The sequence below is a fragment of the Naegleria lovaniensis genome (assembly GCF_003324165.1).
Source record: "Naegleria lovaniensis strain ATCC 30569 chromosome Unknown tig013, whole genome shotgun sequence".
NCBI classification, from domain to species: domain Eukaryota; phylum Heterolobosea; class Eutetramitea; order Acrasida; family Naegleriidae; genus Naegleria; species Naegleria lovaniensis.
The window spans coordinates 671,243-696,988 of record NW_025407836.1 but is presented as its reverse complement, the minus strand read 5'-3'; the positions used below and the strand labels follow the sequence as shown (position 1 = coordinate 696,988).

At 38.7% G+C, this 25,746-nt stretch overlaps 4 protein-coding genes across 4 annotated transcripts; 2 read left to right on the top strand and 2 right to left on the bottom strand.

Annotated features, from left to right (window-relative positions):
* Positions 1 to 43: 43 nt before the first annotated feature.
* On the top strand, positions 44 to 4,921 carry C9374_002171 (uncharacterized protein; the record flags this gene model as incomplete). The annotated part of the gene is made up of 5 exons (XM_044691560.1): positions 44 to 123; positions 391 to 654; positions 783 to 2,914; positions 2,977 to 3,947; positions 4,019 to 4,921. 5 exons carry the CDS (start codon positions 44 to 46, stop codon positions 4,919 to 4,921), a joined length of 4,350 nt encoding a protein of 1,449 aa, XP_044551128.1.
* Positions 4,922 to 5,204: 283 nt separating this feature from the next.
* On the bottom strand, positions 5,205 to 19,135 carry C9374_002170 (uncharacterized protein; the record flags this gene model as incomplete). Its single annotated transcript, XM_044691559.1, has 5 exons — positions 5,205 to 6,898; positions 6,964 to 14,442; positions 14,553 to 18,394; positions 18,460 to 18,807; positions 18,990 to 19,135. 5 exons carry the CDS (start codon positions 19,133 to 19,135, stop codon positions 5,205 to 5,207), a joined length of 13,509 nt encoding a protein of 4,502 aa, XP_044551127.1.
* Positions 19,136 to 20,244: 1,109 nt separating this feature from the next.
* C9374_002169 (uncharacterized protein) lies at positions 20,245 to 23,978 on the top strand (the record flags this gene model as incomplete). The annotated part of the gene is made up of 2 exons (XM_044691557.1): positions 20,245 to 20,742; positions 20,937 to 23,978. 2 exons carry the CDS (start codon positions 20,245 to 20,247, stop codon positions 23,976 to 23,978), a joined length of 3,540 nt encoding a protein of 1,179 aa, XP_044551126.1.
* A 319-nt stretch (positions 23,979 to 24,297) lies between these two features.
* On the bottom strand, positions 24,298 to 25,320 carry C9374_002168 (uncharacterized protein; the record flags this gene model as incomplete). The annotated part of the gene is made up of 1 exon (XM_044691556.1): positions 24,298 to 25,320. The coding sequence occupies one exon, from the start codon at positions 25,318 to 25,320 to the stop codon at positions 24,298 to 24,300; it is 1,023 nt and encodes a 340-aa protein (XP_044551125.1).
* Between the last annotated feature and the right edge of the window lie 426 nt (positions 25,321 to 25,746).

Genomic DNA, 25,746 nt, shown 5'->3' with positions numbered 1-25,746 from the left:
CAAAAGACAAACGGAGTGTGAAAAAATCTTTTCTCAAAAAAAAATGAGTTTTTTGGACGACAGCGATGACGAGAGCACGACCATGTCTTCGTCTGCATACGGAAATCCACTCGCTTCGGCAACGTAAGTGTGTTCGAGTGCATGCCATTTGAAATTTCTGAAAATTATAATGACTTTGAAAATATATGATATGGGCTTGATAAAAATTTGATCACATTTACAATGATGATTATTTCATGAATTTTTGGTCTGATTTTTCTTGATGGAATAATTGTTGACCCAATGTGATGATATCGAATAACTTCATCATGACATTTCAATATTTGAAAATATAATGATCATTCAAACTCTGAACAATTTTCACAAACTCCTTTCAAAAAACAATAACAGTGGAAGTCGTTTAGGTTCTCTGTTCGGAGGATCCGGAGACGATCAAAGCGAATCTGATTTCAAATTCAAACCAAATTCTCAACAACAACCATCTGCTTCACTTCAAAGAAAACTCTCCAACTCATCCATCAGCTCAACAAACTCCTCGTCCAATGGTTCGACCACAACTTCCTCTCAAAACGTGGTTCAAATGGCCGTACCAAATAAGACTCGAGGTGAGAATGGATCTGTAATTCATGCCATGGTGGTTCAATTATTCTCATTGTAAGTGTTTATATTTCATTGGTGTGTGAAACTAAGCATTTCGTTTTTGTGTGAAATTATGTGTGAAACATTGGACTATTACTGTCTATACCATGATATGAATCATGGACAATTGTAACACAATACAGCTCCAATGAAGTACGACAATATCAACCTTTGGGAAGCGTTGGTGCAGCAATTCTCAACAATTTTCCAATTCCAAGTTTGATCTTTTATAGAAATCCTCAAGATATCATTCTTCAATTACCCATTACTTCGCAACATACACTTTTCACATTGCAACAAGGTCAATCTACGTTTGCATCGTTGCATGATTTGCACAGTAATAGAATATTTTCAATTGGATTCCAAAATGCAAATGATGCCATTCTATTCGCCAAAATAATTTGTATTGCCAAATTCATGGGACAACCTAATATGGAAGTATCCACAGTCAACCTCAACGAACTGGCAAACACTCTTGGAAGTACTGATTCATCATCTCCTATTTGTAAGGAGGGATATAGAGTTTATGTGAAATATTCTGGATGGCTTGTTGACAATGACGCAAAGAAAGGTCTTGTCATTGGTAAACTGTTTGACACCAATGAAAATTCAGCTAATTTATTTTCATTCAAATTTGGAGAATCAGAAGTGATTCGTGGTTGGGAACAAGCATTGAAGGGTGTTCGTGTTGGAGGTCGAAGATTCTGTGTCATTCCAGCCCATTTGGCATATGGAGAACGTGGAGTTTCCAATGTTATTCCACCTAACAGTATTTTATGTTTCCAAATTGAGGTTGTGAAAATGAAAAAGATGAAGAGTTCATCATCTGCAGTCATGCCACCACAAAATACTGTCATGCCTTCTCCTGTGAATATGCAACCACCCACAACTGTGACACCAACTGTTGTTGCAAATCCAATGGTAGTTCAACAACCTCCGCCAACGGCCATTCAATCAGAAGGTGATTTGAAATCAAGAATGGCAAAACTTGGAGCTCATTCCTATGGAGTTGTTTTACCTCAACAACAACAACAACAACCACAACAAATTGAGCAACAACCTGTGACAGTAACTACTCAAGAAGTAGTACAAGTTACTCAACAGGCACCTGTTATAACTCAAGAAACTGTTGTGAATAATAGCGGCATTAGTACAACCACTAACACAGTGACAACTAGCAACGTGAATGCCATTGATAATAGTAGCAATACTTTAACACCTCCTCCATCGAGCAATGTTTCTACAGTGGCTTCACCTGTAACAACAGCCGCCACAAGCAATGCCGAAATTGAAGCTCTCAAACAACAGCTTTTAAATCTTCAGTCTCTCATTACTTCACAAAATAACAACAATACACCTTCTCAGCAACCAAGTATTGAAAAGAATTCTCAAGTTTCCACACCAACGATTAATACTGAGGTGAAGAAGCCTGCCAATGTACCTACCACTGTCACTACTACTTCTGGCAATACCAATCAATGGATTGATGACGTTTCAGTTCTCTTGACAAGACTTGATAAGATTGAAAAAACCATTGATAACATGTCTTTCACTCAGCTCATTAGAAATGCAGTCAAGTTTGGCAGTGATTTAGACGGAGAAACTGTCGACGATGAAGAAAAAGAAGAGCAAGATGCTGAAAAGGAAATTTCTACTCATGGCTATCAATTGAGAAAATTCAAGAAATCACACATTTTCATGTCAGGTCCTCTCCTTGTTGAAAACATTCAACATTTATTGGCCACTAACATGAAACTTGAAGCAGATCTTCAAAAAGAGAGAGAACAAGTGGATTCATTGATTGAGAAAATTTCACAACTCCGCAAAAAGCAAGAAAAGTATGCTCAACAACAATTGGAGCTCACTCATTTGAGTCTCGAGAGCAATAACTTGTCAGAGAAGGGCATGTATGAAGAGGAGTTGCAAAAACTCAATGAAACCATTGCAAATCTTCGTAAACAACTTGCAGAACAAAAGAGAAAAACCTCACGAGCTCAAGAACAGGTTCAATCCGAAAAGGAGACTATTGAAAATTTGCAAAGTGAAATTGAAGTTTTGAAAAAGGAAATTGAAGAAGTCAATGCAGAAAATAAGAAGAAGAAGATCAAATTAGAGAATGATCATAAGGAAAAGATTGCCTCTCTTGAAGAAGAATTCAACGAGAAGATTCAACGACTTGAAAACGAGCACAATTTGGCCATTCAAAAACTTAAACGAGAGCAAAAACATGAAATTGAAAGAATTCGAACAGAACACAATGAAAATATGGAAAAGAGTATGAAAAACTCGGAATCTGGAGCAGAAATGCTTCGTGAAAGTATTGAAAAATCATGGAAGGAAAAGTTGAGAACTTGGAAGAACAAACCTCGGAGGAAATTTCCAATCTCACACAAAGCATGAACAAACTTAAGGAAGCAGCCACCGCTCAGGCCTCCAAGATTACTGAACTCAATGAAGAGCTCGAATCGAAGAATCAAGAAATTTCCGACTTGGAAGAACAAAATACTGCCAATCTTAAGAAACTTCGTGAGAAATTCTTGGAAGCATTGGACAATAAGGCAGACAATGTGAGAACTCTTTTCACTAGCATATTTAGAACTCTTGTGAACAAGATTTATCATACCTTCATTCAAGGAATTTCTGGAAAGAAACTTTCACAAGCTGCAACATCTGCATTCTTAGGTAAAATTGTGAAAAAGTTCAGCTTGAAGGCCATTCAATTAATTTCTGAGGAATTTAGTGGCGTTGAATTATTGAATTTCGATCCAAACATTTATATTGACTATGATCCAGAAGAAGAAAATGAAGACGAAATGGATGAAGCCATTCTTCGACGAAGATCTCTTCTCACTTTGGATTTGGAAGAAGAAGAAGCCGAAGATTTACAATTAGAGGAAGAAGAACCTGCAGAAGAAGAGAAACCCAACATGGAAGTCATGGCGCAAGCCATTCGTGAGAAAGTATCGGAAGAGTTTACAAAAAAAATTACAGAATTGCAACAAGCACTTGAACTTGAACGACAGAAGGCACATGATCGTAATGGTGATGATGATGAGGGCGAGGATGAGAAGAAGGAGGTTTTAGAGAGTATTCGGAAACAAGTAGAGGAGGAGTGGAAAGAACGGTTTAATGTATTGAGCCAAGAATTAGAATTGTTGAAGAATAAGGCTATTGATATCAGTGGTAGTAGTAGTAGTAGTAGTAGTAGTAGTAGTAGTGAAGAGGCTCATCCTATTGAGAAGGAAGATGATGCAGATGAACATTTACAAAACTCATCATTGGAAACAATTGTTGAACCAACCGCGGTCGTGGAACCGGCTCAAGCACAGCGGATGATGAGCAAAGAGAGGAACAACAAGAAGAAGAACAACCACCACAGGCAGCACAAGAAGAAGAAACACCTCAACCACGAACAATTCAATCTTCATTGGAAGAAGACGAAGATTCTGCTCTGAGTGCGAGCACACCTGTGGTTGATGTTGCTGATGAAGAGACTCCAACAACTGATGTTGAAAGAAGTGAAGAACAACATGTGACCCTACAAGACGGAGACAATGAAGTTGCAACCGTTGAAAGAAGTGAAGAACCACTCACAAACGGAACCACCACCGAGGACACAGCACGTGAGGAAGAAACTGCCAATGTTGATGATTTTTCTATTACAACGACTCGTTCTCAGCAAGAAGAGGAAAATGGAACTTCTACTACTCTTGTGTCCACACAAGATGTAGAAGTCATTGCTCCTACAAAGGAAGCTGAAGGTGATGACGACTTGGAATATGTTCAATCGAATGGTCATCATCAAGAGGAGGATGAGGAAACACAACATGACCAACAAGAGTTACCAGGTGTGCAAGATGCTGAAACACCTCTTAAGCACGAAGAAGCTCAAGATTCTGAGCAAGACGGAACCGCTTCACAAGTCGAAGAAAAACAACAAGATCTTGCTGAGACAACCACAGAACAAGACACACCTCCAACCATTCAATCCAATGTACCATCCTCTCCTTCATCGTCGCTTGTTCAACCATCACCAGAACAATCTTCAAAGAAATCACCTCTCATGTCTGTATTTGATGAAGAAAGTGACGCAAGCCAAATTGATCCTTGGTTGCAAACAACAGCAGTAGCTGTCCAGAAAACAAACACACCTACCAAGTTCTTGTTTGAAGATGACGAAGAAGATGAGGAAGCCAAAAAGAAACGAGAGGCAGAGCTTCAGAAAAAGAAAAAGGCCACCACATCGAAATTATTTGATGATCTCGATGACGATTTCCTTTAAGCTCCTTAATTTCAAGCGCTTTACAAATTAAAAACAAATAACTTTTCAAAATTGTCGTTGGACCAATCACTGCAGACAAGATTAGATGTATTTTAAATATTCATACGTCTCCGGATGGATGAAAATAATGTTTAATTCTCGTTGGAACTCGTTCAAAGTCGTTGAAACTCGTTTTTCGTTCGTTTTCGATAAAAAATCTCATTTTTGAGCGTTCGAGGTCATATAATAATGACAATAATTGATTGTTTAATTAACAGGTTACTATTTACAACTTTGGGAAGCCTTAGATGGTTGAAGGACAATCCAAAAGCATTGCAGCTCCAGCCATAATCCACTTGGATGGAGGATCACGAGTCTTCAATTTACAAGTGAAGATATAATCTGGACCTCTTTCTTGAGTTCTATAAACAGGGCAATCATAGAAGCTGTTTGGATCAGCCTTTTCGTTTTGGACAGCCTTAATATGAATAATTGGCATCTTTGGATGGAGATCTTTCAATTTGGAATCAACCAATGTTCCCTTCTTAGAGTCCCATGCAGCTCCTTCAAGCGACAAACCAGTCACATAGGCACCTTCTCTTGCAGCTTGTTCAATTTCATCAACAGCATACTTCTTGGTCACATCTGCAACCAAAGTCATTTCATCGAGAGCCCATGTCTTTTGTCTAGCAATAGTTTGCATGATAGCAGTCAAGAATGATTGAGGATTGAACAAACCAGAAATCCAAACAACCTTTGGTGTTTGCAAATCAGCTGTCCAGTTCAACAATTGTTGATATCTTTGAAGTAAATCATCGAACCAACCGTCCAATTTTCTTGGAGATGGATAAGCAAGAGCAGCCCATGTCTCTGGTACCTTGTTCATGTAGATGGCGTTTTGTAGAACTTGCATCTTGTCACTGATAGTCAATAAACCATCCAGACCACTTTGTAATTCCTTGAGTGAACGATCAAGCTCGGCTAGCAACTTGTTCATGTATTCACATTCTTGATAGAAGGAGTTTTGATAAGGAGTTCTCTCTTCATCGAGTCGATCAGAAATTTCCTCCAAATTGAAAGGCTCAGGAAGTGCATCTAAAATTCTTCGAATACCAGCTTGAACCTTTTCTTGGAAGGTCATTCCAGCACCTCCTCCTGCAGCAGATCTTGGTTGCATTTCTGTAATCATGTTAAACATATTTTCACCTTGAGCAGTTCTGAAACCAATTTCTGCATTTGGATGCAATCCATAACAAACAGGACTTTCAGGTGGAAGATTCTTTTCCACATATTCCAAATAACCCTTATGACTCAAATTGGTGGGTGGTGACAAGAATTCAGGACACAACTCGATTTGATCAACTACATCTGGGCGAATGAACTTTTCCAAGTAGGTCTTGCAGAGTTTTCGATCCCAATCGTCAGTAATGTGACCACCATACATAATTTCACCAAAGACATAACGTAAATCTTCCCATGGTACCTTTGGTCTATCTTCCAAGTAGTTGTTCAATACAAGAATACATGTTGTCAAGTCACCAAGGTTAAATGGATAATTTCTGTTCCAACCTTGAGGTCCAAACTTCTTTCTTTCCACAATACAGGCATGGAAGAAGCAAAGGGAGAATAAAATTCCCTTAAATTCTGTTTGTTTGGAGCTTCCTTCCCAAACATTATCATCAAATTGCAACAGAGATCGTACCAAGTTTGCTTTCAATCCGCTTGGAGGTTCGTTGGTCAATTTGATGGATCTTTGCAGAATACCAATTGGAATTTGATTCGAAGGTTCAGCCGACAAGAAAACTCTAAAGTCAGGATGTCCATTGTCTTCTTCCTCTTCTTCATCGTCGTCATGATGTTCCTCAGCTGGAATTTGTGCTGGTTGTTCTTCAGCTGGAGGTGTCGTTTCAGCAACCTCAATGGATACTTCAGCTTCTTCGGCATTGATCTTGGTCGTGGAAGATGTCTTTTTCAGTGCTGATTCCTTCTCCTTCTCTTCTTTTCTCTCATTTCTTGTCTACTGTATTGTTCAGCAAATTGGTCAAGCTTCTTTTCCAATGTACCTAACCATTCTGGAGTCAAGTGAAGGTTGTTCAACATGACCCAACCACCAGTTCTGAAAGCGTGTTGTAAAGCATTTTCGGCAACAACGGTTTGACCCTCTCCCAATGAAACGTTCTTGAATTTTCCAAGTGCAGTAGTGAATCCATACTTTTCACCAATCTTTTCAACAGATTTGACAGGATCTACACCAGGTGATAGAATGAAGAACAGTGGTGTGGTTGGGCCAGAATCGAGGTATGAAACCTCCAAATCAACTGGGATATCTCTGACATATTTTTCTCCAATACGTTCCTTAACAAAGTTTGTGACAGCCATTGTCAATCTGTCAGGTCTGAGACATCTAATAATTAATAATCTTTGGAATGGTGTCAAGTTCTTCCATTCTAATGGAAGTGGCTTTTCTTCTGGCTTTTCAAACTCTGTCCATTCCTTCCATCTTCTCCAAGAACCAGCCATGTCCTCAGGAAGGAGGTTGAATGCTGGTGTTGTTCCTTCAATTTGACTCAATGCTTGAACATATGCCCAACTCAATTCAGAACACCATCCAATCACAGTTTCCTTTCTTTCAATTCCATCAATTCTTGGTGCTCTCAACAAAAAGTCAATGTGAGTAGGATCGAGTTCATTCTTCTTCTTCATAATCTCAATACAAAGCATGGTTGAGAAAATGAGTTTGTGTCTTTCGAACAAACCTCTTGACACATAGCTGAACAATGTCTCGGTGATGCTGTCAACAATGTTTTCCACTCTCTTTTCTACAGCCTCTGCAGCTTCTGCCTTTTCAAGAGCCTTATTGAACACAACCATGAAAGCTTCAAGTGAATATTGATACATGTGATCAATCTTGGACAATTGGTCAATCAAGAAGTACAACATGGAACCTCTAATAGATACAGGTCTATAAACTTGTCTACTTTCATCAATCATCTTGTTATTCTCCAAAATTTCTTTCAAGCTAACCTTGATTTGTTGTGACTTCTTTTTGGTAGCTTCCAAGTTGTCAATGAGTCTGTGATTCTCCAAATAGTCACCCTTAGCGTTCGATAACTCGTTTCTAAGAGCGTCTTCACAATTCTTCAGGTCAATCTTGAACTGTCTTAGTTGTCTCAAGTAAGAAAGACGAAGCTCTTCCAAGTCAGGTCTTTCCTTGTTGACAACAGTACCAAGTAACTGATCATCGAGACCTTGTTCCGTGACCATAAAGTTAAGCAAGGTAGTTTGAGCAACAATTTCTGGTCGATAATGAGGATTAGGCAATTTAGTTTGAATATAGAGCTTGAATTTAGGATCGAAATCAACCTCACGATTACCGAGCTTGATACTGACAGAACTGCCTTTTCTGGTGTAACTTTGTGATAACAATGGATCAAGGATTGGATCAATTGACTCTCCAACATTTTCTAACAGCACGGGATAGCCGTTCATGATGGCATGAATAAGAGTCTCTAAATATCCCTTCTTGGTCAATTGAACAACTTGTAAATTGTTCTTGCTTTCCATGTTCTTAATCCACTTGACACCTTGTAATTGAGGATCAATCAATAACGGCCAACGTTTACAATTTGTGACAATGGCACCATTTTCAATTGAAACTCTATCAGATGGGAGACCTTCGTTATTCCACTGAGCAACTTGGGCATCTTCAGCCAAAACACCAAACAAAGGATCAATACCTTCGGTTGTTGGAATCTTTCTCTCCTTGAGATCAATAATCCATTTCTCATTCACCAAATGATCTCTGTACTTTTTAGTGAAAGGCCCAACATATGAAAGGAAAGCAGATGCCAGTAATACATCTCCAATCAATGTCTTTTCACGTTCCTTGAGGTCCTTAATCGAGTCAGCCCATCTAATTTTTTCGTCAGACAAACCATTGACCAATCTGTGAGCAAGACTGAGCTTGTCTTCTGTCTTTTTCTTTTGCTTTTCAATTCTAATCAGTTCTTGTTGAGCATTGTTGTGTTCCAATTCTGCTTGTTCTTTGGCCTTTCTGAGTGAGTTCAATTTGTCACTAATCTTTCTAAGGTGGCTCTCATTCTTTTCCTTTTCTTCCATAGCTTGAGCCAATTGTTGTCTCTTTGGCTCGATCAACTTGTCCAAGTCATAGAACGCAACCACGTTAATGACCCAGTCGCACAAACCTGCAGCAGCCTTAGACTTGCTTTGAATCAATTCAGGCTTGAATTCTGGATGTTGTAAATACTTGTTATTTTTGAGGGCATCAATATTCTCCTGTGGAATCTTTGGAATAGTTTCAGCATTGAATGAAATTAGTTCGGTCATGAATTGGTTTGGATTGTTCATCATCTTCTTGCTTTCAGCCCAAACGACATTCTTTGGAACACCTCTTGGAGCTTTCAAAATCATGACAGCGGCAGTGACAACGTCGACGAAAGCTGGTGGGTTTGTGAATGATTTCAATTCTTGGAAGTCCTTGACATTCAACACTTCCAAACTCTTCTTGGCCTTTTCAATAAGAGGTTCTGCCTTTGCTAACTCTTCGGAACAAACTTTTGCAAGAGCATTAACTTCAGCAACAACCTTGTTTTGCTTGACTTCTTCCTCTTCCACAATTTTTTGTTGGCTCGCCAAGAAAGTATTTTCCTTAGTGACTTTTGCTAACAGGTCCTCTGTGGCTCTCTTCTTCTCTTCGACTACAATAGCTTCTTGAGCAAGAACGGTTGACAATTCTTTCACCTTTTCTTCAGATTCATTAATCTTGGTCAAACCATTGCTTAATCTATCAATAGTGCTATTGAGCTCTTCTCTCTTCTTTGCCAACAACTTCTTGTAGACTTCAATGAGTTCGAGGAAGCTCTTTGGTGTTGTATAGTTGTATCTTCTGTCCACTTGTTGATAAGTCTTACAAGCTTCGCTCACAGATTCATGCACAAATGCCATATGCTCAGAAATATTGGTGATCATGGCTTCATCTCCTAATTGAAGATCATCAAAGTTAAGGAATCTGTAAGCCACAGAAATGAGAGCATCTCTTGGCCATTCATGGAACCAATCAATGACAGAGCAATTCATGATGGCAGGGAATTTTCTACACCAAGTACGTAATTGCTCACCAACTGGAGAGAAGCACAACACCAAGTGCAAATTCTTTTTGACTTTTTCAAGGAAGAAGTCCCAACACACTTTCTTATCATTGTGATCCTTACCAGCATATTTAACAGCTGGTTGAACTGCTTGAATAGATTTTTCAATGTCGTCAGGTGTGAACAATTCAGGGATGTATCCAGATGATAAAAAGTCGTTAATGAACACAAGTTGCTTTTGGTCAATAATTTGCGAGTCAGTTAGGATGAATGAAATCTTCATGTCCTTTTCACCAGCTTTCTTGTACAATTCCAAAAGATCCTTCTTGAAATCAAGAATTTTGTAGGATGGTGTAACAGTGATTTGCGAAATTTCATAATTGTTAATGAATGAAGCCAATCTAGCCAAACTTTGTTTACCGCTACCACCAACTCCTACCAATAGAGCATTACCTCTTGGATTTGATAAAATACGACTAATTCTGCAAATATGCCAAATAGCTTGTTTAAACAACTCGAGATTCATAATGGATCGTGATGAGTTATATTCATCCAACTTTCTTTCCAGAGTTTGTTTCAATTTTTGATAATCTGTTGCTTCAATGTAAGGACCGTTACCATCTTGGTCAGAAATGAATGATGCAAATATCAAGTTCTCACCATCTGTAATTTCACAATCAAGGACATCCTTACTGATTTTGGTAGCCATTGCATTGAATTTTGCAACATCTTCATGCTCAGTCATTCTATCAGAGAATACTCTGAACGATTCATGCATCCACAATCTAATAAGTTGAGATGGTTCTGTGTAATTTTCTTTAGTTGATCGACATAGACCTTGGAAAAGGTTAGAAATCTCTCTAAGGTTAAATTGATAGTGGAATTTAACTGCAGTTGGTAAGAAGAACTTTGAAACCTCCTTATGCAACTTGATAGTAGCTTCCACCAATTTACCAGCAACATTATGAACTTTCTTGTCAAAGGTCTCCAAGTGAGAATTGATAATTTGAGAATAGATTGTTCTCAAGTCTGCATCTGCTGGGAATGTGCAAGCAAACATACCAAAGTGTCTTTGAAGTCTTCCTGTGACAGTAAAGGAACCAGCCTTTGGATTCATTGCTGCAATATATTGAACGTTACCGACTTCCTTAGTACTCATGTTGTTTCTGTCGTACCAAAAGCCATAATCCATGTGTTGACGTAAAAATTCAATTGCAGATTGTGTTCCATACTTGTCAGGATTTGGCATGTTCAAATCATCGATAAAGTAAATTAACTTCTTTCTACCTGGTGGACCATACATTTTACCAGCCTTCTTAACAATAGATTGTTCAAGAATGTTTTGGAATGATTCAGCGTCGGTATTACTGTTAAAGTTGATGGTCGTGTAGAGAGTATCCTCATCAAGATTTCTCAGCTTTCCTTTCACCACAGTAGTCTTACCAGTACCAGCAGTACCGACAAGCAATACAGGTTTCTTCTTGTCTGCCAAAAGATCAGTCAAATACGTTAATCTGGCAGTGTCAGCAGTATTCACTACAATTTCACTGAATGGTAATTCAGGGTCATGAATATACTCTTGGACTTTAGTAGACCATGGTTCAAGGCGGACACTGTCTCCCTCAGTGACAACATAGAAATCAAAAACGGTAGCGGTATCTGGGAATTTAACTTGTGGGAAGTCTTTCTTAAACATTCCGTTGAAAAGTATTCTTTCATCCTCTTCTAGAGCACCACCAAAGGCCCAAACACAAGCAAATGCAAAGTAGTATTCATAAATTTCATGAGAACATCCTGGTGGACATGACTCGGGTGTGATGAGGCTTTCTAACAAATAACACAAAGTTTGAATCATGTTGATATCTTGTCTTGGAATGATATGATGATGTTTTTTAAGCCATCCAAGAATGTGTGGTGCATAGGTGTAGAATAAACGATCAAGGTTTTGCTTTTCTTTTTCAACATTTCTTGCCTCAATCCAGCTTTCTTTGAATGGTTGCCATCCAATGTCTGTCTCGTTCAAGAAGAGAATACCAGCTCTAGAAACTGTGGCAGGAGTGGCATTTCTTAAATGGTCAATTTCGAAAAGCATTCTCATAGTTGGATTGAGTGGAATACGTTCATTACTGGCCAAAGTCAAGACCTTGTTATCGTCCATGACTGTGTTCATGGATTCAATCCACTCAGCATCGATATCACCGTCCAATACAATCCACTTTGGATTTGAGGTTTTAGTTTCAGCCATTTCTCTCATTGTGAATGAAAGAAGACCGTCTTTCCAATCTTTTGAAACAGGATGAGTATAACCATACAATTCACCACTGGTGACAGATTTTGGATTGAGCACATGGAACCAAGTTCTCTTGCCTTGAATTTCAAAAGCCTTGGCTAATGTTTTCCAGACACAGCTCTTACCAGAGCCAGCAGGACCCAAAACGAATACAGAGTGTCTTACATCGAGCAATTCCTTGAATTGAACAACCTTGCCAATGAAAATATCATTTTCTCCAGTTTGTAATTTACGTTCTTCAGTTGCTTGTTTAATGGCCTTCACCAACTCTGGATCACTCTTTGGCTCAATTTCAATTCTTGGGAACAAATCTCTGATGAGTCCTTTGAAAATTTCAATATCGTCCTTGGATAATTTGGCAAGATTGGTATCTCGGAGAGCTCTCATAAGAATTCGATCTTCAGAGACTGTTGGTTCAGCTCTCTTCAAACCTCCTGCAATAACGAGCACAGATTTAATGGCACGAAGACCCCAATCGTAGTGATCTTGTTTGGATAGTAATTCCTTATTCAATCTGTAGAGTGTCACAAACTTTTTAGCCAAATCTTTTGCATTAATGAAACCTTCTGAAGCCAACATGATCTCGCAAATGTTCATAAAGTCAGGAACAATCATTGCACAAGGTCTAAACAAGGCTTTAAGGTTTTCTGGCAACTCTGTACGTCCCTTATAACCAGGATTCATGGTAATGAAAACACCACATGTTGGAATGAGTGAAATATTTTCCTGTTCGAAAATAAATTCTTTCTTTTGGGCTCTGAGGGCATCAAGAATGGATTTAAATTGTGTGGCAACGACAGACAAGACACCAACTCTAATACGGTTGAACTCGTCGAAACAACCCCAAGTACCAGTCATAGCAAGACCTTTGAAAATATTACCCAATGAAGCTGGATTCATTTGCTCAGTACAGTTGAACACATAGACCTGAATACCCAAAGCTCTTCCAAGATCTTTTGTTGTTTCAGTTTTACCTGTACCTGCAGGGCCGGCTGGAGCACCTCCCATGATTAATCTCAATGATTGTGTTAGGGTAATGTAACATCTGTCTGTGAGTGGTGTAATAACCAAGCAACCACAATTACCAATATACTCATAGCCATATTTAAATTCAGCATCAGCAATGTTGATGGTACAACCTTTAGTATCATCCCAGCTATATCTCAATTGGGATTGCCAAGTAAATACCTGAGCGTTTTCTGCCTTTTCCTCCATCAGCTTGAGAACAATGTCTCTGTTGTGAACGTCTACAGTGATAAGAGTGATAATCTTCTTTCGGTCACCTGAAGTCAATTCTCCTTGAACCAGGGTAGTTAGTTTGGCCAATTGATCCTTAAGTTGATTATAGTAATCTTTGAGAGCGTTCTTATTTCCTTCTTCTTGTCTTTCAAAGGCTGAGTTGACTTCGCTTGTGAACCAAACACGAGAAGCCACAACAACGATTTGAGCTGGAAATTGGAAGACCCATTGATCTCGTTGTTGTTCAACGTAGGCAGCATGAGCTTCTCCTAAAATGGTGGTTAAAGACTTGACAACCGTTTTCAATACGCCGTTCAACCAATCCTCAACAGGACCTTTACATTCATACTTTTCAGGGAACGAGATGATTTCATCTTCCTTACTAATAAGACCGTTAGCAATATCAGAATTTTCATCAAAGGTTAAAGTAGAAGTAGCTTCGATAATTTTTGACATGTGTTTCATGACAAGCTTGGGATAAGAACCCTTACTCAAAATATCAATAACATCTCCTGCTTTGATAAAGTAGAATCTTGGGAATGCCTTACATTTCGTCTCCAAATACTCTGAGAGCGACTTTTGACACATGTCTAACTTTTCTTCTACGTGTTGTAAATACTCCAATACATCCAAGCTGGAGTTGAGCTTTGTACGAATTGTTGGCTCAGTACATGCTTCAGTAATTTTTGGTACTGTCTTGGCCACATCCATAAATATTCTCCATTCGGAATCGGCTTCAGCAAATCTTACAGCATCTTCGTGCAACTTTTCCTTGATATCCTTGGACATCATAAAGATTGGATACAAGTTTTGCCACTTCTTTTGTACTCCTACCCATTCTGTAATGATACTATCAATGGTAGAGAGTGCAATTTGCCATTTTGTTAAAGAGTCAATGAAAAATTCTACATATTTCATGGTTGACATGTTTTGTAATTGTACTTGATTGTCTTGAAGCACCTCAACAATTTCTTCAACGCTACCCAAAATTGGGCATTTCAATTCTTCATCATACCAAAAACGAAGGCTAATTTTTCCCATGTAGATTCAACCTTTGTTAAACTCTTTTCAATGATCAACTCCTTGCTTGCCTTGTCTACAATGGTTTGAACAGTATCAACATAACTGTGAAGACCGAGATCTAATAATTGATCTAAATTAAAATTGTCATCTGGATCAATGGCACCTTTCTTGTGAGTCTCATCTAACAATTCATCCCAGTGTCTTCTTCGCATAGCAGGATTTCTCAAGTCTTGAACAAGAGGAAGTGAAGTCAACATGTTCGTTACAGCATTGTTCAAGCCAATATAACTGTCCCAAGCTCTGGCCTTGGCATTAAAGTTTTGAATAATTTTTTTCAACTTCTTTGATTCTTCAACAAGAGCGTCCACATCAACCTTCTTGAATGAAGTTTTCATCCAATCCTTAAAGAGTGAGAGAATATGAGCAATAATATCCCACAGAGACTTTAACAAAACAACCTCTTCTCTGCATGTCTTTAGGGCATTATACTCGCTTACAGTAATTTCAAACAAGTCTTGCAACTCTCTCAATTTAGTTGCCTCCTTTTCCATGTCGACAAGAAGTAATTGCCACTTGTCGATAGACTTGTAAGCTTCTTGCGATCCTGATTTGTAAAAGAATGCAGCAATCTCTCTGAATTCTTCTTGGAATTTGAGAACTCGTTTACCGAATTGAACACCTTGTTCCTTCACTTTGGTAGATTCTTGATCTTGAAGATCGCTCAACTCGGTTCTTCTCACCAATGATCTCTTATAAAGTCCATCCCATTTGGCTGGTGCTTGCTCAAGCGAAGAAATTAATGTTGGAGCAAGCTCGATACCGTAGGAGGCAAGGAGTTGAGTAATTTCTTGCAAAGGTTGGAAAATGCCATGCTCGCTCTCAGTCTCAATCTTGATATCTCGAATGTATCGAATCACCTCTCTCAGCGTGGCAATATCTCCGGTAGCAACTTCCTTGTCAATTCCACTCTCAACAGTAGCCATAAAGCTGAAAATATCATTGAGTCGTTCAGAGACGCTATTGGCCAAGAAGTTGGAGAATTGTTTTTCCCACGAGGTGCAAATTCGTAATAATTCTTGTTTGATTGGCTTGGCATCCACTCGTAGCCATCCTGCATTGTCACAACCTGTCAGCTCCTTGATTTGTTCATAAATACCGTGGTACTTTTTGATTTGCTCATCGAATTTAGCAACATCAATGTTGTAGGCTTTGCCCTTAGTTTGCTCGTGTGGTAAAGTATGTTCTAGGAATTCTTCAAAGTGCTCCTTTTGATCAATCTCATAAATTTTCTTGTGTGCTATGAACTGTTCAGCAAACTTGTTACATTCATTTGTCACATAATCAACGCTGTCATGAATTTGCTTGATAGCGTTCTTGATTTCAGTATTTTGCATAACCTCTTTCCGATAATCTCCTGATCCTGTGTCTAATCGGGAAATAGAGGCCGATACCGTACAGAAATCATTGATCCATGAATCTATGACCGTCTTGAATGAGCCTTCATCTTTTGGTTTAAGACTAGGACTGAATGATGCTTCATAAATATCATGATGTGGTATGTTGGTGTGTTTCTTTTCAAGTACAAGAGAAATTTCGAGGAATGGGCTTTGTTCAGTTCTTTGCAAATATTCAACACTCATTTGCTCCATTAGAGATTTCATGGAGGCCATGACAGATTTACAAATTCCATCAATGACCATATTATTGGCATATGTTACGAAATTCTTCCATGCTGCACTATTTTCATCAACTCCAATACATCCAAGTTCTTGAGGAATTTGTTCCTCAGATGACTTTTGTTTTCCTCCTCGTAGTACTTCAAGACAGTCACTCAATTTGGCGGATATTAGCTCACCAGTTTTCTTGACCATTTTATCATAGGTAGATTTCATTTCCTTGCTTCTTGCATCAAACTCTTTCATTGTTAATGTTCTTGTTTCCTTTCTTTGGAACATTGGATTCTTCTCCCATTTAACCAAAGCCTTTTCAATTTCTCCAATATTTTTCTTAATACATGAAAGAGTATGACTTGCAAGTTTGACTGCATTCATAGCCTCAGACAAAAATGTATCAATCTCTGAATCATTCTTCCAGCACAACTCGGTTGTAGCTTTTTCCAAAATGGTGTCAATCTTGTCGAGTTGTTGTTGGAAGAGTGGTCTCTCAACATCAATCAGAGATGAATGAACAACATTGTACATATTTACAATATACTCCAAGCTACCTGTTTGTGTTCTATACTTTTCATTCTTTTCGAACAGGTCAATAGCTTCTTGTGGAATGTTCCATTGAGGTTCACCTTCGTGAAGAGTGTTGATCTTTTGAAGATAATTGACTTCTCTCAAAAGTCTAACAAGTGCAGGATCAAAATTTACAGTGACCATACCATCTTGACCTCTCTTCAACAATTTTTCATTCAACTTGGTTTCTGATGTCTCACCAACAGACTTTGCCCATTCCGTATACAATTGTTGTTGATACTGCTTAATTTTTCCAACAATGTTAGCGTGGAGTTTGACAGTCTCTTTTCCTTCAGAAGTTTCAAAGACAGTCTTGCTCAATGAAGTGAGCTTAGTCATTGGTCCGTCAATTCTCTCCAATAATGATTCTGCCCATTGAATTGCTCCTGTCACGGGTGGCATGTTATGGAAAATAATTGGGGAGTTTTTCGACTCGGTGAACGTTTGTTGAACTCTCTTCAACTCTTTTCTAAAGGTTGTAAGTAAATCACCTTGCTTCTTGACAATTTCTTGTTGAACACTCTCACGATCTAAAAGGCCATCAAAACTTTCAATCACTTTAACTCCAGCATGAATAGTGTTACTTTCTTCAAAACTTTTCGAGATGATCGATCCAATCTTCTTTTCGAATTCCTTAATTTGATTCTTAAAGTTATAAAAGTCTTCTTCGAACTTGTGCTCTTCAACCATTAGTGCATCGTACTGAATTTCTTTAAACTTGGCAATTTCTTCACTAAATCTAACGTGAATATCTTTCACCTCTCTACTTAAACTATCACCTTTTGTACCACCAATTTGAATATTTGCCAATTTTCCAAACAATCTGCCTTGATTGAAAATATTTAGTATGTCTCTACATCTCTCCAAGAATAGATCCAATCTGTGGAAGAGAGCTGCTGGGGCAACTTTCCATTGATTATTAGGGCACTCTTGCTCAACTTTGGCCTTGTAAGCGAAAAAATACTTCTTCACCAAACCGCAGATGGACAGAGTGTTTTCAAACTTCTCGACAGCATCAGGAAATTCAGTGTTGAAAATTTCTTTACCTCCAATGTATTCTCTAGAATGATCAATGAGATCGTTGCAGAGCTCTCTCACTAGAACAACAAGACGTTCTGGTTTGTTGTAAGTAGTTGAAGTTTTCCAAATCATAAATATCAAGTGAAAAATGCTTCTAAACACGTTTGGTAACTCTAAATATTCTGAATGGTTGTCACTCTTGATGTTAACACTTTCAAAATATTTTCTTAGTGGTTTCAAAAACCTGTGGTTATCGAATGCCTCTTGTTTTTTTACATCAACTTCTTCCACCATTTTCATAAATGATGGAATATAGGTACTTTGATTGTTTTTGAGAATTTCAATGACCTTTGTGACCTTATCGCTAGCGAGTTGCTTTGAAATTGAATCTAGATCAGCTCTTTTCGAATTCCAAAATTCAATTTCATCCAATGGTCCTGGATGATAATTGGGGTGAAAAGAACTTCGGGATCTTTTGTCAAGACATCCTTGATTTGATTGGCCCAATTTACAACTGCTGTTTCGAGGGCATGAATCATATCCTTGTCTTGTTCTTGATCTCTTGTTTCTTGCACTACGACATCATCGGGTGGAATTGGCAATAATGTTTTTCCTTCAATTTGTCCCGATGTAACATACACGGTAGCTAGGAATTTATGAAAATATGTAACGACATCTCTAGAGACTTTCTCATCTGAATCTTCGGCTGATGATGATTGTTCCACACTATTCTTCAATATTGGAAGGAAAAGTTGATTGGATACCAATGACAGTGTTTCGAGTGCTGACTCCGACACTTCACCAACCAAGAGCGAGTTCGCAATGTTTTCAGGTGTGAGCGAAACTTTGGATTTTTTGATAAAGTATATTGTCTTTTTCAAATACGATGATGGCATTTGAATTGCAATACTGAGATTGTTGCCCGAGTTGTAGAAGATGAAAATTTGTTTGGCTTCTACATTTTCAAAGAAGGTACTTGTGATTTTTCTTTAAATGAAATGGGATACAGTTACATTGAGGCAATTAGGAAGTTTAGATTCCAAAAGGTCCAGAGCAATGTGCATATATACAAAGGGCAAAACGAAACAAACACCGATGGGTGGGGAAACATGATGAAATTCAAAATATACAACGTTGTATGATTAGCTCAACACATCACATCTACTTACCTATATTCATCTGTTTCAAGTAACTTTCTTGTTTCCTTCTCTGACACTCTAAAAGTGTTCCTCACAATCTTTTCAATCCATGCTTGCCTTTCATCAGTAATTTTTGAATCTTCCTTTTCTTCCTTAGAAGCGTTAGCAGGTGGCATGATGAACTGAATTTTTTTATAATTTTGAATTTGGATGACTACAAAAACGGCGCCAAAAGTAACCTCTCGTCAGATTGAATCTTGCATTCCAAGCGATTTTAACTTCAGTTCTCGATAAAGGCGAGCTTTTTCTGACCTTCGTTAGTCTTTCTTGACATATCTCTCTTGTGAGTTTGTTGAGAATGCCTCATTGCCTCAGATACCTTCCAACGCTATTCCCACCGGTTATTAAAGACCAATACCAACAGATACAACACTACCACCACAACGTCCATAGCTGCACAAGCTTTCCAACAATTTCCTTACTCAAGCCTGATGGAAACCCAAGAACAATTTGACAAGTTGCTAAAAATGATCAGTCACAACCTCATTCATTTCCGAGCCATTTTGAAGCAAGACATGCGGTAAAATGTCAATCTTCCAAAATTTCAAAGAAACAAATTGTCTCTCGAGTTCGTTGGACGCATCGTGAGTGGTGTTGTTATTTATTGCCAAGACGAAAGAATTTGTAAATCGTTTCATCACTCGTTATTAGCTTGTTGAGTGGGTTCACTCTTCATTATTGGACAAACGTCAACAACGATTTTATACAAAGCAATAACAACACTTCATTGACGCATTCCAATTATTGCTGTAATCCAAAGTCATTTCCGTCGTCCAAACAGTTGCCGGGTTGAGCATTATTATCAACAACAACAAAAGAAGAGAAACAACAACTCGGGCACACTTTCTCTCCTGTATTGTTGAACACCATAACAACAACAACAAACATCAACTCTGATACAGAGTGTGTTTAAAACTTTCGTCTCCTCTCTGTTGACTAAGTGATTGGATTTGGATATTCACTCTCAACAAGAACATTCCTATAATATTATTGTCAATAGTGGTTGCTGAAGAGGCAGGAGAGAGAATTGAAACCCAACAACAACACCAATCTGAAATTTGCGATTTAATTTGACACAAATACATCACAATAACATTGGCCATAGATTGATTCTTCTTCTTCTTTGGATAGAGAGCACACATCATCAAATCTTGTGCTGCCGAACTGAAAGTGATCATCTTCATCATCGTCATTAATATTATCAATTAAACGATCTCATAGAATCATGAAAGCACTTTTCAAAAACTTTCTTCCTGGTAGTCAGAACAATCGGTCTGTGGACGACATGATTAATACATCCTCATCATCAGGCAAGAAGAAACAGCAAAAACATTCTTCCACCTCTACTACAACAAATAATAAGGAAACGCATCATCATGAAGAGCATCCAAAATCTCGTTCTCTTTCTCTCTTTACAACCAACAAGACGCATGACGGAGGAGGTATTGTTGATCACGAGGATGGACAGGCCATGACGAGTTCATCGCTTTCATCCATGTTTGCTCATTCTCAACCATCACAACAACATGTACCCAAGACTCATTCCCAACCACCACTCTCTCCTCAACCCAACTCGAATGTGGCCTCCAAACAGAGCAGTTCCTCGAGTATTCTCTCTTCTTCATCACTTGAGGGTAATCAAACGAAAAGTAGTCCCAATGTCATGGAGCATATTCATCATCAACAACAACAATCACAACAACCTTCCCAATCTTCTCCAATGGTACGGCTTCACCAATTATTGGTGGGGTCAATAATAATTCAAATACCACTCTCCCCAACAACAATACCATATCGTCTCCGCCTCCACCTCCTCCCAAACGAAGATCTTCCATGTCCAATGCTTTCCGAAGACTTTCCTTGAGACGTTCGAGTCAACAATTATCTTCTCCCATTGTTTTGCCCAATACGGAACAGAACAACAACTCAACCATTGGCTCAACCGTACTCTTTGCAGACATGATGATGCTTGGAGCTCTCGGTGGTCATTCACCACCTTCCTCACCCACCTCACCTCCCGTGCTCTTTTCTCCTTCTTCGGCGTCTTCTCTGTCATCGCCTTCATTGCCCCACCATCATCCATCCTCATCCTTACATTTCCAACATCAGCAACAACAACAACAACAACTCGGAAACACACCTAGCTCTGTTCATACTCCCTCTCCATCCTCATTGTTGCATCATCATCATCATCACCACCATTCCGCTGGCTTTAGTGAGCCTAATTTATCATCTTCCCAACAACAAAAATTTAACCTCGTATCTTCCTCTTCGTCATTGGCACCCTCGACTCCAACGACGCAACAACAAATTATTTCATCGTCCAATTTGGATTATGCTTTCCCGAGTGTATCATCAACCTCAACAGATTATCATTCATCCATTTCATCCCCCATGATGATGCAAACCTCCAATAGTGGTAGTGCTGCTGTTCCGAGACCAAGTGGTACACAACAATTAATTGAAGTTTTGAATAGGAAAAAGTGGAGAGATTTATTGTGTGTGGTTCAGAATGGAAGTGGTAATCATAATAGTGGAACAACACCCTCATCTACCACTTCCTCTGCCCACTCTCTCGTTGCTTCCCGAAATAGTAATCATAATATTGCAATGATGACGAATAATGGCCACGCCAATACGAATAGCACCAATACTAATAGTGGAGATGATGTGCTTAATGATTCAAAAACGAACCACAACAACATCCACAATAGTGGAAATAACAAATCTCTGTATTCCTCAGCACCTGGTAGTGACTCAATTGGTGTTTCATCAACAACGACCACTCCAAGCATGATGACCACAACAACATCGAGCACAACTGTCGTTACTCCTTCCCTATCCACCTCTTCTCTCCTCATGATGAATAACGGCAATCGAATGCCATCTCCAAATTCTCCTGTCGCCATCAGTGTTATTTCTGAAAATTCATCGTCCTCTTCTACTGCCTCCGACAATGATGATGTTGGCGATTCCTTAATTAATGACCTAGATCAGAAAGCTTCCGATGAGATGAGTAGTCCTACTGTCGTTCATGCCATTAATAGTGATGCTCTGAATCTTTCAACTTCCATGATGGCCAGTGTTAACAATAGCTCTACAACCTCTTCCAATAGCAATATTGGAGCAACACTTTCCCTGAACAACAACAATTTATTAGATCACAACGACGAAAAATCATTCACACTCACCAATTCTCCCAATGAAGCTATTTTCAGAGCAATTATTCTCGGAGGTTTTCTCTCACTGAAAGATGTTTTGCACTCGTGTGATTTGGTATGCAAGAGTTGGCATTTGAGAATTTCTCACTCGAAGGAAAATCTCATTTATTTCCTTCCTCAATTGTTGTCGAGCATTCAAGTTTGGGAGGAGAAGAGTGATTTACAAATCAAATTGGCGACACAAATTGCTTGGAATTTGAATAACATGGAAGTGTCAAAGAGAGCACTTGTGGTCTTGTTCGGACTCTATAAACGATCATTGCACAAGGAAAAGATTTTTAATAGAGCCGTATTTAAGGAAGTTGTGAAACCAGAGGTACCAGAGTTGTTGGGCCAAACCGATAAGTGTAACATGTTCTATCGATTAAGTAGCCCTACGTGGTTTTCACCTTACATTTGTTTTGAATTTCCAATTTATCTCTACCTGGCAAAGAGGTGTTTACGTACAATCGAGAAGAAGGATGGCGAATTTCAACATCGAGTTCAAGTCTTGTTGAAATTAAAGCCAAATTTCACCTATGGTGGCGAGGGCTCAAACGAATCGAACATGCTGTTGCAGCCTTATCATTCATCACAGTATTCGAATGTATCGAGCGGTTGCATTTCACCTTCCATGTCACCATCACCATCTGGAGGCCGTAAGTTGATTTCGCCTATTGTGGTTGGCACACAGGCACGACCCTTAGGAGATGCAAATTCGTATGCAAGCTCAGCAACATCTTCCAAGTATTTGGAAATTTCTCCTGAAAAGAATCTGCTACATCATCAAGAAGTCATGTTATCCCCTAGCTCACCCATGCTCAGCTCTGTCTCTCCGACGAATACGTTACTTCGTGGCAATGCGCAAAGCCTCACAGACATGATTAGGGAACTAAAATCGAATTGGTTTTTCGTGTATGGAGTTGCTGACAAGAGCAAATCAACACTGGAGGATCGAATTTTACCATGCTCAGACGTGGCGACGACGTCACAACTTCACCAGCATCATGAAAAACCCAAACTTGTTCATGAGCGTATCATTCGATATTTTTCACATTTTTCTCTCGCTAAAATGAAAGAGGAGAGCATATTCTCTGGCGTTGGCAACGAGGTTGAATCTGAAAATTTCGCCTTGTTAGACAAGAGTACAATTACCGAAAAATCCCAACAAATTACAGCCAATATTGAAAAATGTTATTTAGAAATGTCACAATTTGTCAAAGATTGTGAAAAGTGCCCATGTATTGAGAATGCAGATCCTTCATTGTGTGAGTGTTTTGACAAGTCCATGACGTCATGGATTTGTGAACTGCATCGGTTAGGTCTTCTCAAAATTGACTTTGTTCTACAATATCTTTTCAAGTTATTACTATTTACGTGTTGTGGACCAATGTACGACAGATCCGAGTTGCAATTTGTGACTTGCCATCTGCATTCCGATGAGGACATGGATACACAAAACGAAGAGCTCAATATGATGTGTGCAGATCCGACAATGGTAAAAAGTGTATTAATGGATTGGATCCACAAATACCATCAAGAGGCAAACTCTGCAGACGAAACAAGCTCGATTTATCACTATTATTTGAAGGTGAAGTATGACTGTAGTGGATTCAACGGTGCTGTGGATGAGGAGAGTCATTTATTGACCTTGAAAGTTTCTGCTACGAGTTTTGAATTTGTGTCCTACTTGTTTGAGAGTCAATTTTGCAAAGGACAACCATTGTCTTCATTGCCTCTCTTTGTTAAAAAGATGTAACAATATCACATTGAATGTACATAAAAACAACATGAACAAATAGAATTAAGGTGTTTTTATTTGCATTTTGAGGGCAGTTTTTGAAAGTGTCGTCATCGACGATAGGTACATAAATATTCATGCTTGCAAGAAGCACACCCAATTTTATTTGTTATTTACATTGTGGATTGGGTAAGCTCACATTTCATGCATTTCTTACTTGTGTTTGTACAAGTTGGGGCAGTAAGGAATTGCATGAGCTCATGCAAGGGCAGGTTAGTCATTTTTTTACATTAGACGGAACATGTAACATTGGGGCAGGACATGATGACATTCCTGATCACACCTTGTTCTGTGTCACAAAATGAGAGTCCTCACACGATCGTTCAGTCGAATACAATTTCCTAATGATCGTCATATCCAATGGCACTTGATAGTTCCTCTTCTTCTTCATTGCACTCCGTTCATTGTCATGATGATAACATGATGCAATAAATTGTCTTCGAAGTGCATTCAATCGTGCAACCTCCACTCGAACATGAAACGAAGCAATCAATAATGACAAGGAAAGTATCAAGGTCAATAAAAATCGAATCAAATGAAACCAATTATTATACAAGACAAGTCCAGAGCTATTGTGACCATAACACGTGAGCAATAACGTCTCGGAAAGAGTAATGGCAAATGAAATGGAAATAAAAATTGCAAAGAATGAAATCATGACTTGTCGTTGATTATACACACTGTACATTCCAAACACACTCACAGCAAGTGTTTGAAAAAGAAAGGAAGGTGAAAAGAGAGGTCCATAAAAATCAAGTAATAATGTGAAAATAAATACAATCGAAGTGACATTAAATAATGTGCACACTCGTTCTGGATGTTTGAAAAGAGATTTTCGTGACATTTTGTCTTGATCTGAAATTTCAACCACACAATTTTGAACATGATCCATGAAGAGAGTCTTTGAAGAACGTGTCACTTCAGGGCAATTTGATTCTCGATTCTTGTGATCCATGAAATGATCCAAGAGGTTCAATTCCTTATTTGAATTCATCGATGGTTCATAATAATAACATTTTTGGTCACTTTCTTGCATTTCGGAGGACGAAGAGCGCATTTTTGACAAGTTCATTGTTTCTTCTTCGTCATGATGACGTCGTCGAGAGGATGCATCCAACCATTGAGTCATTGTCGTTGTGCTCGTCGTCGTTGTGGATGTGGTCAAAGGATGATGAATGGTTGTGGTCGTGATGGTCGTTTCATAACAACATTCATCATGTTCTGCTGATGAATGCATGATCATCGTCTCTTCATCCTCCTCATGAATGATCATGTTTGAATATAAATCTTCTTTCATCATGATGTGTTTGACAAGAAGAAGAAGGATAATTCGTAATGGTCGTGACTTGAATGCACACCAATGCACATGGTGTTGATGATGAATTGGTTGATTCTGATGCTGATTCAGTACTGCAAGGAGGATTATTGTTGTCCATATTTGTTTCAAATGTAAGTAACTGAAATGGTGAAAATAAATGAGAAGTTGGTTTTTTTTGTTTTCTATCTATTACAACTATTTCTACAACTATTTCAACAATGAAAATGTTCTTATTGAAAGAAATATACGAATCGGACTTTTAGCAATGAATTGGATTGGATTGCAAACGCACTCGAGAGAGAGGCAGAGACTCTCTTTCGGAAATGTTGAAACCAGTGACTCACTCCGATCAGCAGAGGACTCTTTCGGAGTTGGATGCAATCAACAAGAATAGCTTTGAGAAACAAC